At 46.4% G+C, this 13,662-nt stretch overlaps 8 protein-coding genes across 8 annotated transcripts in view; 3 read left to right on the top strand and 5 right to left on the bottom strand.

The window, feature by feature from the left end:
- Positions 1-555: 555 nt before the first annotated feature.
- Positions 556-1,534, top strand: AK88_00628 (uncharacterized protein; the record flags this gene model as incomplete). Its single annotated transcript, XM_012478276.1, has 2 exons — positions 556-1,112; positions 1,258-1,534. 2 exons carry the CDS (start codon positions 556-558, stop codon positions 1,532-1,534), a joined length of 834 nt encoding a protein of 277 aa, XP_012333699.1.
- A 417-nt stretch (positions 1,535-1,951) lies between these two features.
- On the bottom strand, positions 1,952-2,818 carry AK88_00627 (uncharacterized protein; the record flags this gene model as incomplete). The annotated part of the gene is made up of 1 exon (XM_012478275.1): positions 1,952-2,818. One exon carries the CDS (start codon positions 2,816-2,818, stop codon positions 1,952-1,954), a length of 867 nt encoding a protein of 288 aa, XP_012333698.1.
- Positions 2,819-2,921: 103 nt separating this feature from the next.
- AK88_00626 (uncharacterized protein) lies at positions 2,922-3,333 on the bottom strand (the record flags this gene model as incomplete). Its single annotated transcript, XM_012478274.1, has 2 exons — positions 2,922-3,083; positions 3,142-3,333. The coding sequence occupies 2 exons, from the start codon at positions 3,331-3,333 to the stop codon at positions 2,922-2,924; spliced, it is 354 nt and encodes a 117-aa protein (XP_012333697.1).
- Positions 3,334-3,986: 653 nt separating this feature from the next.
- AK88_00625 (uncharacterized protein) lies at positions 3,987-6,688 on the top strand (the record flags this gene model as incomplete). The annotated part of the gene is made up of 4 exons (XM_012478273.1): positions 3,987-5,480; positions 5,537-5,912; positions 6,038-6,374; positions 6,517-6,688. The coding sequence occupies 4 exons, from the start codon at positions 3,987-3,989 to the stop codon at positions 6,686-6,688; spliced, it is 2,379 nt and encodes a 792-aa protein (XP_012333696.1).
- A 410-nt stretch (positions 6,689-7,098) lies between these two features.
- Positions 7,099-7,809, bottom strand: AK88_00624 (uncharacterized protein; the record flags this gene model as incomplete). Its single annotated transcript, XM_012478272.1, has 1 exon — positions 7,099-7,809. One exon carries the CDS (start codon positions 7,807-7,809, stop codon positions 7,099-7,101), a length of 711 nt encoding a protein of 236 aa, XP_012333695.1.
- Positions 7,810-8,019: 210 nt separating this feature from the next.
- AK88_00623 (uncharacterized protein) lies at positions 8,020-9,069 on the bottom strand (the record flags this gene model as incomplete). Its single annotated transcript, XM_012478271.1, has 5 exons — positions 8,020-8,106; positions 8,251-8,371; positions 8,517-8,570; positions 8,683-8,753; positions 8,854-9,069. The coding sequence occupies 5 exons, from the start codon at positions 9,067-9,069 to the stop codon at positions 8,020-8,022; spliced, it is 549 nt and encodes a 182-aa protein (XP_012333694.1).
- A 902-nt stretch (positions 9,070-9,971) lies between these two features.
- Positions 9,972-11,732, bottom strand: AK88_00622 (uncharacterized protein; the record flags this gene model as incomplete). Its single annotated transcript, XM_012478270.1, has 1 exon — positions 9,972-11,732. The coding sequence occupies one exon, from the start codon at positions 11,730-11,732 to the stop codon at positions 9,972-9,974; it is 1,761 nt and encodes a 586-aa protein (XP_012333693.1).
- A 542-nt stretch (positions 11,733-12,274) lies between these two features.
- The window catches only part of AK88_00621 (uncharacterized protein), a gene marked incomplete at both ends in the record, with an annotated part of 4,469 nt that continues 3,081 nt past the window's right edge, over positions 12,275-13,662 (top strand). Inside the window, one exon of the mRNA XM_012478269.1 lies at positions 12,275-13,651. Within this exon, the coding sequence (XP_012333692.1) occupies positions 12,275-13,651 (1,377 nt within the window). The remainder of the gene's footprint in view (positions 13,652-13,662) is intronic.

Here is a 13,662-nt window from a genome sequence, read left to right as displayed (position 1 = left end):
CGCCAAAAGAGGACGTCAACAAGTCGTTAAGCGCGTTCGAAAAAACAAGCCAACTGAAATATAGCGCCCGTACTTTTGCATACCGTTTTGTAAATTTGCGTAGACAGGCACAAAGCCGCTGCTTCACAAAACCGAAAAACTGCAATGTTGCAATGTTACCATGTTGCAATTTTCCAAGTAGACAAAATTATAACACAACGCTTTTTTTTTTTTTTTTTGTGTGTCAAAAAGGGGTGCGTCCCGTGTGACAAAGCATATTGGGCAATCCCTTTTTATGTTCTACGCCAATTCGAGATTTTTTCTTCTTTTTTGCCCATCCCGCTCTGCGCAACGCCCGTAACAATGGGAGGGAATATGTGCGTCTTTCAGCGAAAGGTTTTCCCTCCATTTTGCAAAAGCTGCCATTTGTGTGCGTCTTAAAAACTGTGCGCTCCCATTTAGGGGAGCTCCTAATTATTTCCCATTTTTTCCAAATTTGTTCCCTTCATCTCCGCACCGCAGAAATATGATGAAGAGAAAAAGGAATTAGCCGTTCGGAAGGCCCCCAGGAGGGGCATGCAAAAGGAGCAAATAGTCCACAAAATTAATTGCGAAGGGGTGACGAAATGTTTGGGGGAAGAAACAAACCAGATTGGCAAAACGAATGAAGAGAGTGAGAAAAGCATATTGTCTGTCCCATCCACTAGCACAAACAGCGACTCTGTTAAGTCTGAACAAGCAACCACTGACACCTCTTCCCTCACATCATCTTCCATGATACGGAGTAACATAAAGGCAAACATCATATGCGAAAGGTGCCTTCTACAAAATAGCTATGGCCATACATGTGATTTTGCAAAGGGGCACAGAAGAGGTAGGAGTTGCCCCCCCTTAGGAGAAGCAAACAAAATTATCTTCAACAAATCTGCGTCCTTTGGCGGTACTGTTCCACACAGCTATGAAAAATTTCGAGACCTCAACGAGTTCATTTGGGCCGAACAGGAAGACGCATATAAGGGAAATTATTTAAAGGGGGAAACAAATTACTCATCACAAAAGTCCCACTCACAAGGTGGAGAGCTGCTTTCTGCATGGGGTGGTGATGATCCACTTGATGGGGGTGTCTCAACAAGGTGAGCAGGGATAAAGAAGTTTCAACGATTTTGTTTTCTTCCTTCTTTGCTTCCCCCATGGAGGGGGGCTAGGAGCGGTCTCCAAGTGGACACATGAACGATGTGCCTAAACTGACCACCGCTTATCACCCAATCACCACCGCAGGAAAGAACATAAGCCGACGACAAAAGGGAAGGTGGCACTCCTTAGGCGGAAGACAGAAGAAAGCACCTTGACAGATCCAGGCCGCAGTGAGGATAACTCCTCACCTGTAAAGCCAAGAAAATGGAAAAAAAGGGGCAAATCGCTAGACGTTCCATCATGGGACCACAATGAGGACCACAATGAGGATCACAATGAGGATTACAAACGAGAGCGAGTTCCTCTCACCAAGTGCAACTCCAGTTATTTCAATAACAGGGGAGTTATAATTTACTTATAAAAAAAAAAAAAAGAGGACAGTGATGGTCCCCTAAACAGTAAAAAAACTTTGCTAACCCTCCAACGTGATGATGATACTTCCATGTGGAACTTCAACTACACGCATTAGACTCATTGAGATGGTAGTGAGTGGTACGTGGGGTGGATATCCCATCCCGTTAATAGCATTTTTTTTTTTTTTTTTTTTTTTTTTTTTTTGCAAATGCCTTCCCAAACGTGTGTGGTGTCTCCATCCTGGGGGGGGTAACTCTCCTCCGTGGCTAAAAGTTTTTTCGGTACTCCTTAACTGCGAATGAGAAATGCATTACGGTATGGGAGGGGGTGATGGTGGAGGTGATAACATAGTGGAGCGAACGTGATGGCATTCGCCGGGGCAAGGGGGGGCCGCCGCGCCTATCCCACAGGGGGGAACACCCCATTAAGGGACAAGACAAAATGACTTACAAATTTTTTGGTCAAGACTGGGCGGCAAGGTATTCAGATAATTCTTAACCCCAATGTAGTACTTATTCATTTTCATTTTTTTATTTTTTTTTTTCTGTTCTTGTGTGAATTGTTGAACGTGCTTGCGGAGGTGCCATTCCATGGGTGGGTCGTCATGGTCGGACATGCCCTCATGTCGTATGAGCTGGGGAATGGTTTCCATGCAAGTGAAGTCAACCTGAGGAATGATGCTGACTTTACCTTTCTCTTCTTGCCTCTCTTCTTTCGCTTCATCCCCACTGCTTGTCATCTCCATTTGTGTGGAGTCATCTCCTGTGCAATTGAAGTGGCTCAAAAAGAGAGTTTCACATTTTTTTATCTCCTTGTATAAATCTGCTAGTTGTGCTTGGCTGTACCCCTTCGGTTCTTCTGGGGCCTTTTGAAATTGGGACGCCTGGTCGAAGAAGGCCTCGCTGAAGGAGGCGTCACTTAAGGGGGCGTCTTCCGTTTCATTTTCACCCGCAGTGATTACTTCCCTTTCCCCTTCACCATCTCTTAATTGCACGCTGAGCTGTCTTCCCCCGTTGTCTTGAATTAGCGATTCGTTTGCTTCCTTTTTTTTGTGTGTTTCACTCTTCGCACATCCTTCCTCGCTCTGGGGAGAGCCATTGTATGAAGTGGCGTCGTTGTGTGAAGGTGTTACCGCTTCTCCATTCCCTTCCTCTGCCGTCATTTCGCCTCGGCTCTCCCCAAGAGGACTGTCCACTGCGCAGCTATAACTGCAGTCCCCCTCCTCATTGTCATTTGGTAAAATTGACGCGTCACCTGGATCCGCTTCCTCCACGTCGTCCGCTGCTTTCATATTTTTTTTTCCACTTTGCATCCGTTGCAGTGGTGGGGAAGGTATATCACGCTGAGGGAGCAGGTGATGAGTACAAAAAAAAAAAAAAAAAAATCTGTGCATGTTACACTTTTTCGTCACCACTCTTCAGTCTGGAGTGTGGGGAATGGGGAGTTTTCTGTTCCTCGTGTCCCTCCCCCTCATGCCTACAGCGCAGGGACATATTTTGCACAAAAATTCTCCCCCTGTGCGCCAATTTAGTGGCTCCTTTTAAAATGTATGGTTCCTGTCGAGGGGGGGGAGGAAACGAAACAAGAAGCACTGCTCCTCTCTCTTTCTCTCACCCACCTGTTGCCTCGTCCTCCTTTGCGGTGAAATTTTCGTGCTGTGTAGGGGAGGCAAACTTTTATAAGATTAGCAGCGACAAAAATTAAAGCCATCTCAATGTGTGATTTTTTTGGTCTGTTGCATGGAAGGGCTTCTCCCCCTCCAGTAGATGAAGCAGCCCCTACACGCATGTATGTCAGCTTGTGCATTGTATCCTTTTTTGTGCCGAGTCGATTGCGGCACCACGGGGCCAAGCCGGTGCGACACAAAAATTATGCGGGACGGACGCGCCCTGCTCTCAGAAAGAGAAGAAATGAACGTCGAGGGATGAGGGCAAAGATTTTGGTTTGCCTTGTTTTAATTGTTCAGTCCCAAGCGGTGTACGCTTTTGTATGAACAGTAATTTTTTTTTTTTTTTTTTTTTTTTTTTTCTCCATCCCTTTTGCTTCTTTCCTCTTCTGAATGAAGAACCCCCCCCCGAGAGAAGAGAATGGCTAATCGCTGAAGTGAGTGCGTGGCGCTGCGTGACTTCACTTTTCTGCCTTCCCCACGGGTTGCCTCATGAACAGAACTGTTGTATGCGCTGGGACATCCCGCGGTGGAGCTTTTGCAGTTGACGCTACGGGAACCCACCACATGCAAAAAGTAGCCCAATGAGCACATACGCGTGGTGGCACCCCTGTAAATGTGTATTATTCTCATGAGAGCATCTTCACATGTATATGCTGCTCGTCTGCCGGTCCCCGACCGAGCGATATGACAAAGGAGAGAGCAGAGGAACACATCCTCTCGTTTGTCTCCCCCCCCAAAAAAAAAAAAAAAAAAAAAAAAACGTTTTCCGTGAAGTGCCAAGGAAGCGATTATGATAAAAGTTTCTGCTCCTCTGGCCACACTACTCCTCTACGCTCTAAAGACAATCCATGGGTATAACGTAATTGTGAACAACACCAACTTTTTATTTTCCATTAAAGATGCGCAGGTGGAGGGGCATGTATATAATTGGGGGGGAGAAGCCGAACGGGTGGAGGGGCTGGGAGAGGGTAGCCCGCTGGAGAGTGCCGCGGCAATGTTGAAAAGCACCTGGGCGGACCAGGACGATGTGGGGAGCGGCCATGTGAGTAGCGCCCATGTGCACCAGTTCGGAAGTGGGGACAGCCGACATGAGGAAGCCCCCCAGCAGGGCGACGAGCGAAACGGCGGAGGTGGGGATGGAGAAGACGAGAGGTCCAAGCTGTTCAACCTGGCCATGGAACTGAAAGATGGATCAAACAACAGGAAAAAAAACATTAACAAAAGTATAAGTATTTTCGAACAGCTTGTCCAGGGAAAGAAGGACCACATAACCTCATCGTCCTACTACGAGTTGGGCAAAATACATTTCATTGGCTATCACAATTATTTTTTTTCTTACAAACGGAATGTGAAGTTAAGTATTCACTTGCTAGAGAGAGCTGGTAGAATGAGGAATCCAGCAGCCCTCCATTTTTTAGCGTTCATTTACTTTTTCGAGTTCAACGTTAGCAGCGAGGGGGACAGTGGTAAGAAGTATGAAGAGAGAAGCAGCCACTCCTATGGTGATGAAAAGGACGAGGAAAATCTCCCGCAGAAGAAGAGAAAAACACACATGGACAGGAGAAATGTGAAAAGGAAATATGTGTCCAAGGGAAAGATCAGTGGTGGTAGTCTCACACATAGTGACCCCCAAGCTAACAACCACCAAAAGATAATCAATCCTCTTATAAAAACTTCAATGGAATATGAATTACAAGCATGTGCACTGAACTACACCCCGTCTGTCTTAGCCATTGCTTACAAATACCTCTACGGCATTAACCTCAAGAGCAGTTGTGAAAAGGCAAAGGAGTATTATAAGAGTGTAGCGGAGCGAGTTATGAACTCAGATTATATTAACGTACCCCTCTCCGAGATGGACGTGCTGAATGTGGACAACCTGAGCATGCAGAATGAAATAAATAACATGAAGGATAATGAGGAGGACGTGCTGGAGTTTTTGAACGAGCAGATAAAGGGGGGGGACGTCATGGCTATGTACGATTTGGGGAAAAAATATAAAGAGGAGCGGAACTTCAGCAAAGCGTTTGAGTACATTAGCGAGGCGTCTAAGAAGAACAACGCGCTGGCGCAGAAGGAGCTCGGAATCATTTATCTGTACGGCTATGGCACGCAGAGGGATGTCAGGAAGAGTATCGAGAGCTTCTCCAAGGTGAGTAGCGCTGTCAAAAGCGGCGTGAGGAGTGGCTTGAGTAGCGCTGTTAGTAGTGGCGTGAGGAGTGGCTTGAGTAGCGCTGTTAGTAGTGGCGTGAGGAGTGGCTTGAGTAGCGCTGTTAGTAGCGGCGTGAGGAGTGCGTCGAGTGGCCGCTTAACCCACTCCACCTTCTTTTTTACCCTCAGGCCGCCGCCGCGGGGGACGTGGAGTCCAAGTGCTACCTCGGCTACATCTACTACTTCGTGGACGAACACAGAAACATGCAGCTGGCGATCAAGTACCTCGTGGAGGCAGCCAAGCACGATTACGGAGAAGCCTTTTTCTTCCTCGCGGAAATCATCCTGGACATAGCCATAAAGAAGCACCACATCGCGGACACTGTGTACCGCACCATTTTCAAATTATATGAACACGCGGCTGACCTGGGTTATGTACAGGCCTACTTCCGCGAAGCGCAGCTGTACGAAATCGGGAAGGGGGTGCAGGGATCCTGTTTGAATGCGGCCCTGTCCTACAAGTTCGTCGCAGAGAGCACCATGTGGACCAATCAAATTAGGGAAGGTAAGACGGGAGGACGCCACCCATGTTTTCGTGTGCACATCTCTGCGCATTTTTGTCGTCCATCTCTAGCGCTAATCTCACGCACACTTCACATACGTGTACATGCGCGTGCTCGCTCCCCTTAGGCATGAACTACTACGTACAGAAGGAGTACATAAAGGCCTTCTACACCTACGCCCTGGCCGCGTATGAAGGATACGAAGTTGCACAAAGCAATTTAATATACATTTACAGACATAACCGATTCAACAGTTTCATCAAGCCAGAAAAGGTCATGCAGATGCTACACCTCATGTATAAGCAGGGCAATTACAAAGCGCTTTATGAAATTGGGGAGATATACAAAGAGGAGAATAAGGACAGCGTGGCAATTAGCTACCACAAGTTAGGGTTGAGCAAGGGTGACCTGCGTAACCTCGTTCCGCTTTCTTTATACTACGAGAAGAATATGGATCCGAATAGGTATACACATTTTGCCGCACTTATTGTGCAGCTAACCCTAAGAGGTTTTTTTTTTTGCCATCCTTTTGCCCTTCCCCTAATGTGTGACTTACCCCCCACACACACATTGCACCCATTTCTCACCTCTTCCTTCCCTCCGCAGGGCCCTCAAATACCTCAACTACTTCCTAAAGCAGAGGAGGAGAGAGAAACCTTCGAGCAACACCAAGGTGGAGAAAATGAGAACCATTCTGGAAAGCTCCTTGTTGTACTTTCGTAAGTTTAAGTTACTTTTTAAAAGTTTGTACTCGTCGAGACAGAAAAAAAGGGAGTAGCACGTGAGGCACCCGCGATGGAATCCGCCACAACGGAACCCTACCGCGATGGGATAGCAATTTTTAACATAAAAAAGAAAAACTGAAAACAAATTTTCTGTTGCCGCACATGTGGACAGCTATACGGATATTACGTTGTGCCCTGTAGGGCAGTGGCTTTGTGTGGCTTCATTCGCCCCATTTGGACGCCACCCCGCTGCGTACTAATTATGTGTAAACGGGGGGTGGGGGTAGTCAATTTTTTTTTTTCCCCCCTTTTTTTTAATAAACAAGTTTGACGTTTGTATTTTCATTTCGCTTTAAAAGTGAACGTTTAACGTTCCCAAGATGGATATTCCGGGGTAAACTTTTTTTTTTTTTTTTGTGCGTCGTGGCGGTGACGGGTCACTGCGCCTATGCGCCGCTTCTTCCTACTCATGGTAGTTCTCCTTCGACGTCTCCATCTCCGAGGGGGCATACACATAACTATTGCTGGAGTAATTCATGAAGTCATCATCAACTACGTCGACATGCGTTGATTCCAACGCGTCCGCTCGCGGCTTCTCGCTCTGCTTCATCTTCCCCTCCTCAGCATTACCATTACCACCCGGGGGGGTCACATCCCTTTTGATCTTCCTCGAAATATTTAATATATCGTTGTAGGGGAATTTTATAAGCGAATAAAAGTTGCTCATTTTTTTTTTGTCATAATAGTTGTACGGGAATTGCGGGTACTCGTAATAGAACAAGTTTGGATACTCATCGAAATGGAGTTGGTCCATTTTGCTCAGCGCGGAGCCATCGTGCCCAAGGTCAGCATCACTAATAATGTCATTCACACCGCCCTGATTACTGCCCACATTGATCCGATCAACCAACCACCTGCATTCAATGTCGTCTTTCAAAATGTCGGCCACCTTTTTACTCTGCAACACTTCATCTGGGATGTGTGTGATGTTTGTCCTTTTCTGCTCCTTGGTTAAGAATTCAGCCCATTCGTTCAAAATGGTCTTCATGTTGCCTTTCTTGAGCACAGTTATTTCTTCATTCTTGAAAATTTGAAACCTTTTAAGGAGCAACTTTTGTAATTCCAGAAAGCGCAGGTTGGCCAGCATGCGGAAGTGCGCCTCCGATCGAAACATCGCGTCGGACTGGGGCGGGCGATGGCGAGCGCCACGTTGTATAATTATCTGTTCAAGATGGGCCCTACCTTGTGACTGTTGACAATTCTGCGGCACTTTGCAGCAACGGTATGACAATTATAAAAATACAGAAAAATAAAAGTTATGACTGTTAATGCGTCACCATCCGCCATGCGACTGCACAGCTGTTAGGTGAGACAAATTCTCTTGTTAAGACAAATAACTTTCTATCATTTCGAGAAGGAGCCAAGAAAAGACACCACTCAGATCTATTCCAAAAACGTTCGGGACGTATTTCTGCGGTAGGGGTATGGGGGGGGTGCGTATGAATGGGTGAATTTTTTTTTATATGACTTGTTCATATTTTTTTTTTTCTATTTTTCCACTTTTTGTGTGTTTTTTTTTTTTTTTTTTTTTTTTTTTTCATTTTTGGCTAGTTACATGGAAAAACTGGACGTAGCTATTCGTGTAGGTGAAAATGTATGAAAAGGGGTTGAGGTGAGGGTTGATTTGGGGAAGCCACTCTAGGAGGCATCTAATGTAAATTATAAATTTGTATATTCTGCAAAGGGAGGGGGGGGAACAAGTGGGAGATTTGAAGCTCGCTTCTTTTTTGAGGAGAGCCAGGACCAACCCCAGCTGTTACACGTGTGCATGTGTGCATGCATACATATATGTGCGCGCGGAGAAGGTGCACCCCTGTATACCTTATAAAGTGCAAAGCGGACAACCTCAGGCTCTTTGCATTATCTTTAAAAAACCTGTGGGGTGAAGCGGCAGGGGCATGATGCTGGGAATGCGGCGCGTGCAAATATGTGAGCAAGGAAAAAGGCTTCTGTTCAAACGAATAACATGCTATTTTTCATGCGTTACTTAACAACTATGGACAGGGCGGGGGTGCTGGTTAGGTGCAACTTGAAGGCATCTATTCGTTTGGAGAAATCCTGTCAGGGGGAGTGAAAGATGAAGACATCGGGGAGTGCCATGAACACACACAGGGGTAAGAGAAATACGCACGTGGAAGAAATACACGCGTGACGTTACCTTAATTTGCTTGCTAACAAAAACGTTTGTTTTGAAGCTCTTTTGAATTTCTTTAATCTTTTTAATGCTGCTGTTGTGCAGATTTAAAATTTTGTACTGGCTATTTTGTGCGCGCAGAATAAACGCTTTGAACTTTAAAATGTCGGGATTCTTGCTAAGTACATTTGTATTTGTCACGAAAAACAAAAACAACATCAGCACAAATTTTATACTCATTTTTTTCTACGGATGGGTCTGTGCGCCACCAATATGTGTGTGTGTGTGTAGAGCGATGGGAAAAAAGAGCCATGCAATGGACTCATGTCACACCTGTCATGTGTTGTGGACATAGGAAGGGCAGTAGGAAAAAATACACATGTGGGGAGGGTCTGTCATGATGAAGGCAATTCTCATATTCGCCAATGGTTATTGTGTATACTTCGGGTAGGGTAAGAAAGAGGCAAGAGCCCAAACTTCTTCGTTTCAAAGTTCTTTTCGTTTCCCTTCCTCTGTATACTGTGCAGAAGGGAGAGAGCGATTGTCCTGTTTCTGTTCGCTTCGCAGTGGTGTGTGGAGTATTTTCGCTTCCCCCCCTTTAACGTTAAACTTTTTTTTTTTTTTTTTTTTTTCCTCCAAATGGTGTATTCATTTGATCTGAAAATTGACGCTGCGTTGGTTCACCCCGCAAAAAAACACAGAGAAACAGAAAAAAAAAAACTTCGCAGTTAAGGCGGGATGGCAGTTGTGCGCAAAGAGATGCGGAACACACTCCTACTTTCCGCCATAACGCTATTTTCAGGGGGGAGGGAAGGAGGGCTTGAACAAGCGCAAGGAGGTAGTTCGAACGGAAAAAAAAAAAAAGATTCTTTTAAAGAGATCAACACTAAAGCAGCGCGTGTGCTTATAGTTGGGTAACATTCGTACAATGGCTTGCCTCCATTTGAACGTAGGTGCAGCCGGCATGTACACAATAATCACACGCATCAAACGCATACATATAATACATAGGCATGGGCATTACCCTCATGCTACCGCCAAATGCGCGCATCATATACACCAGCCTCTCAAATGGTGTAACTCCCCCAGCAGATGACACAAAAAAAAAAAAAAAAAAAAAAAAAATTTCAACGCAAGAATAGCTAGGCATATTTTATGAAATGAAAAAATCGCCCCGCTCTTGTGAGAGAAATGTCATAGTGTTTCAAATCCAAATCACTTAAAACGATGATGCTGATGTTTTTTTTTTTTTTCCTTCTCATGAGCTGACTGTGTTTTTCTTTATAAATTTTTGCCAACTGCTTAATGTCACACGTTACATGTGTTGCTAATTTTTTTCTCTTCAACTTTTTTTTGGTATCCTGATCCGTTGAAGATCTCCCCATGTGATCTGAATCTTCTTCGTACAGGTCTACCTCGGGGGAGTGTTTTTTTTTTTGCACCCGTCTCGCTGGATTGTCCCCTTTACATGGGGTGTTGTGTCCTGTGTTGCCTTCGTCGTGGAGTCCACGTTGCACAGCCGCTCTCCGCGGAGGTCGCCTCCGCCCTGTGTAGTTGTCTATGCTGTCAAGGCAGAGCAGCAGCGTGGTGAGCAGGCGCCCGTTGTCGTTGGGTTCTGCGCCCCCTGGGCCGTCACCGTCATCGTGGCGGCCACCGTCGTGGTCACCGTCGCGCTCACCGTGGGGGCCTTCCCCGCGCCGCCGCGCCACCACATCAATCCCGTCCATGACCAGGCATACACTTCGCCCGGTCTGCTTCGAAACCCTTTCGCATTTTCTAAAAACCTTTAGGATGTTTTCCTCCGTTTCGCTAAAATACAAACCAAAGAGTGTGTTCAAATTTACTGCATGCACGTGCAGGTGGTTTATTTGTTTTAAAAAGGAGATGAAGGATTTTCTGTTTAGCTTGTCACAGTTGTGTAGGAAAATTTTCGTGTAGTGTTCTAAGTGGTATATATTTCGCAGGTTGGTGTTTTCTTCCTTGAGGAGGGAAAGGATGAACCAAATTTGCTCAAGGAAGGGCGTCTTTTGTTGTCTCGCGACGGGGTGGCGTGGTGCTAAATGAGAGGCGTCCACGGCTTCATCAATCGCTGAATTGGTCACCACCTCGCCCCCCGCTGAACTGGTCACCGCCTGACCAACCGCTGAATCGTCCACCACGTGAAACAGGGCACCCCGAGAGCCGCGGCCCAAGCGCCGCATCAACCCGGACACGAACAGGGCGTACTCCCGAACCAGCACCCCAGGAGACAAAACAAAGCACAGGTGTTTTGACCGTTGCGCGTATTTGATCCTTCTCTTTAGGTCCTGTTTAAAAAATTGAAAGTCCCACACCATCTGGCTACAGTCCATGAGATGAATTTTCCTGAGGTGACATTCTCCCTTTGCAAGGGTGACGTAGTAATTCAAGTTTGCTTCAAATTTGTGCGAGGCGTCCTCGAGTGTGGACAGTACACGCGTGTAATTGTTACGCCCGGTGAGCGTTGCCCTCTCTTCGGTCTTCTCTTGCCCCTTAGCCGTCCTCTCCTCGCAAAGCAAAGCCACGGCGTAGAGCAAATTGTTTTTGTTGCAGACGCTCACGTAGTTGGCGTCCCGGTGTATAACCAAGTGGCTCTTCGAAATAAATTTTTTTTTTTTTTTTTGAACATGTAAGTTATCGTGTATGAGTAATTCTTTCCCCAGCTGGGTAAGGAGAAAGACGATGGGCCTTTCCTCCTCGTCATTTTTACCCGTAGCTTGGTCCTCCTCCCTCTGAACAGCATGAAAACCACTAATGATGCTCTTTCTTATTGGGGACCCACTCTGTTCGCCTACACTAGGAACATACTTGCTGTCCTCTGGGTTCTTCTCCCTAAGGAGCACTACCAAGTTGTGTAATAGCTCGGGGTTATTTTGTTTCGTCATGTAACTTTTTCACATGGGGGAGGGGGGAGATAAACACGTAGGATAGTGTTTTTCGAGTTTGGGCAAGGCGTTGCAAGGTAAAAAATATTTATATATATGTCCCTGCTTCGTTCATAAGTAAAGCGGAAATTATTTTCAACTGAGTCGTCTTCAAATGGCTCTAGCTGATATACACCCCTTTTGGGGCTTCACTTTTTTAAAGGCAACGGTTCTTTCTCCGTGGCGCCAAAATGATGGCTTTTTTTTTTTTTTTTTTTTTTTTTTTTTTCTCGTCGATTTTGGGCGGCGCAATAGTATGCGTGTCGTCATGTATACATAAGGTACATATATATGTATATTCTTTTTTCACCCTTTTGTAAGGACCTGCGCGTGTAGGGTTCTTCGCCCCCGTCAGAGTTGACCAATCCGATCAGCGCCCTTTGGTCAGCCGCAACAATGCGCCTATAGGGAGTTGTTAGCCGGGTTTACAAGCGTTACCCGTGTGTACAGCGGTGTTAGCGAGGTTAGCGGGGGTAGCGGCCAGGGGTTTCGAACTGTTGACTATGGAAATGCCCGGCCCGGGGGTGGTGAGGAACTTGTGCTTCCGGATAAGCATCGTGGGGGCAGCGAACAGCGGCAAGTCGTCCCTTCACAACCGACTTATGAAGCAACTGAGCGCCAAGTACAAACAATCGCTAGTACACCATGAGCCAAATTACTCAATTAACACAAATGAAAGTTCATTTCGAATTGAAAATACAAAATGTTTAATGACCGACACACTAGGGATGAATGAACACATGATGAGGAAGTTACAAATGTATTATAAGCAGAGCAACTACGAACGCCATCACGAGTGTAACAATATTATTAATGAATATTTTCACCTCATCCGCAGCAGCCACTTAATTCTTTTTTGTATAAAGTATTCGCAAGTTCGAGAGTGCGATATCTTAGCGTATAAAATTGTTAAGGACATTTTCACTTCAGGAGAAAATGTGATTACCGTCCTGTTTAACGAGGGTGTTGTGGGGAATGGCGGCAGGGGGGGGGTTCAAACAAGCGATTATAAGTATAATTTTTTACACGCCTTTGAGTATTTCAGCAACGTTGTTTTTTTTCCACATCGGTTGGTGTGGCAAGAGGAGGGAGAGGACTTGGTGCAGCTCCTACGGCGGAAGGTTAGGGAGGAAGCGGATCGCCACGTGCGTCACCACGTCGCTGCTGAGGGGGCGCTAAGTGGAGAAGCCCAGACGGACGGCAGCGTTATGGCGGACCGCTCTACAGTGGAGCAGAGCGCGTGTGAACCTGTGGAAGACTCCCCACATGACCAAGTGCGGGACCTTGTGGACGAGAGTCTGCGCATTTTCCGCCCCAAACTCAGTGAAGAAACGAGGAATTTTTTTTATAAACATGTGGACCTCAGGAAAAAGGACAAGTCGGACGAGCACCTCTTTAACGATTTCCTGAGCGAAAAAATTTTAGGCAAATCGCTTAACAAGCTGACCAGGCAGGAGCTGCTCGCGCGGGGGGCCCACCAGGAAGTGGTAACAGAAGCGGAAGCAGAGGCGGGAGCGGAAACAGAAGCGGGAGCGGACAAAGAGACGAAGGCAGATGACGACACCCCGCTGAGCGACTACTTTAACAAAATACAGGGCGACTTCGAGCAGAAAAGGAGAGTCGCCGCGAAGGTGAAGAACAAGCGAATGCGGCTTTTGCAGGCCATCGTGGGCGGACAGAAGGGGGTCAACCCTTACGAATTGTTGAAGCGCACTGGCATGGGGGAAGCCACCCCAGTTAAAGAAGCCAACCCAGTTAAAGAAGCCACCCCAGTTAAAGAAGCTACCCCTGTTAAAGAAGCAACCCCTGTTAAAGAAGCAACCCCTGTTAAAGAAGCAACCCCTGTTAAAGAAGCAACCCCTGTTAAAGAAGCAACCCCTGTTAAAGAAGC

Source organism: Plasmodium fragile (genome assembly GCF_000956335.1).
Source record: "Plasmodium fragile strain nilgiri unplaced genomic scaffold supercont1.5, whole genome shotgun sequence".
NCBI classification, from domain to species: Eukaryota; Apicomplexa; class Aconoidasida; order Haemosporida; family Plasmodiidae; genus Plasmodium; species Plasmodium fragile.
This window is presented reverse-complemented; position numbering and strand designations above follow the sequence as displayed.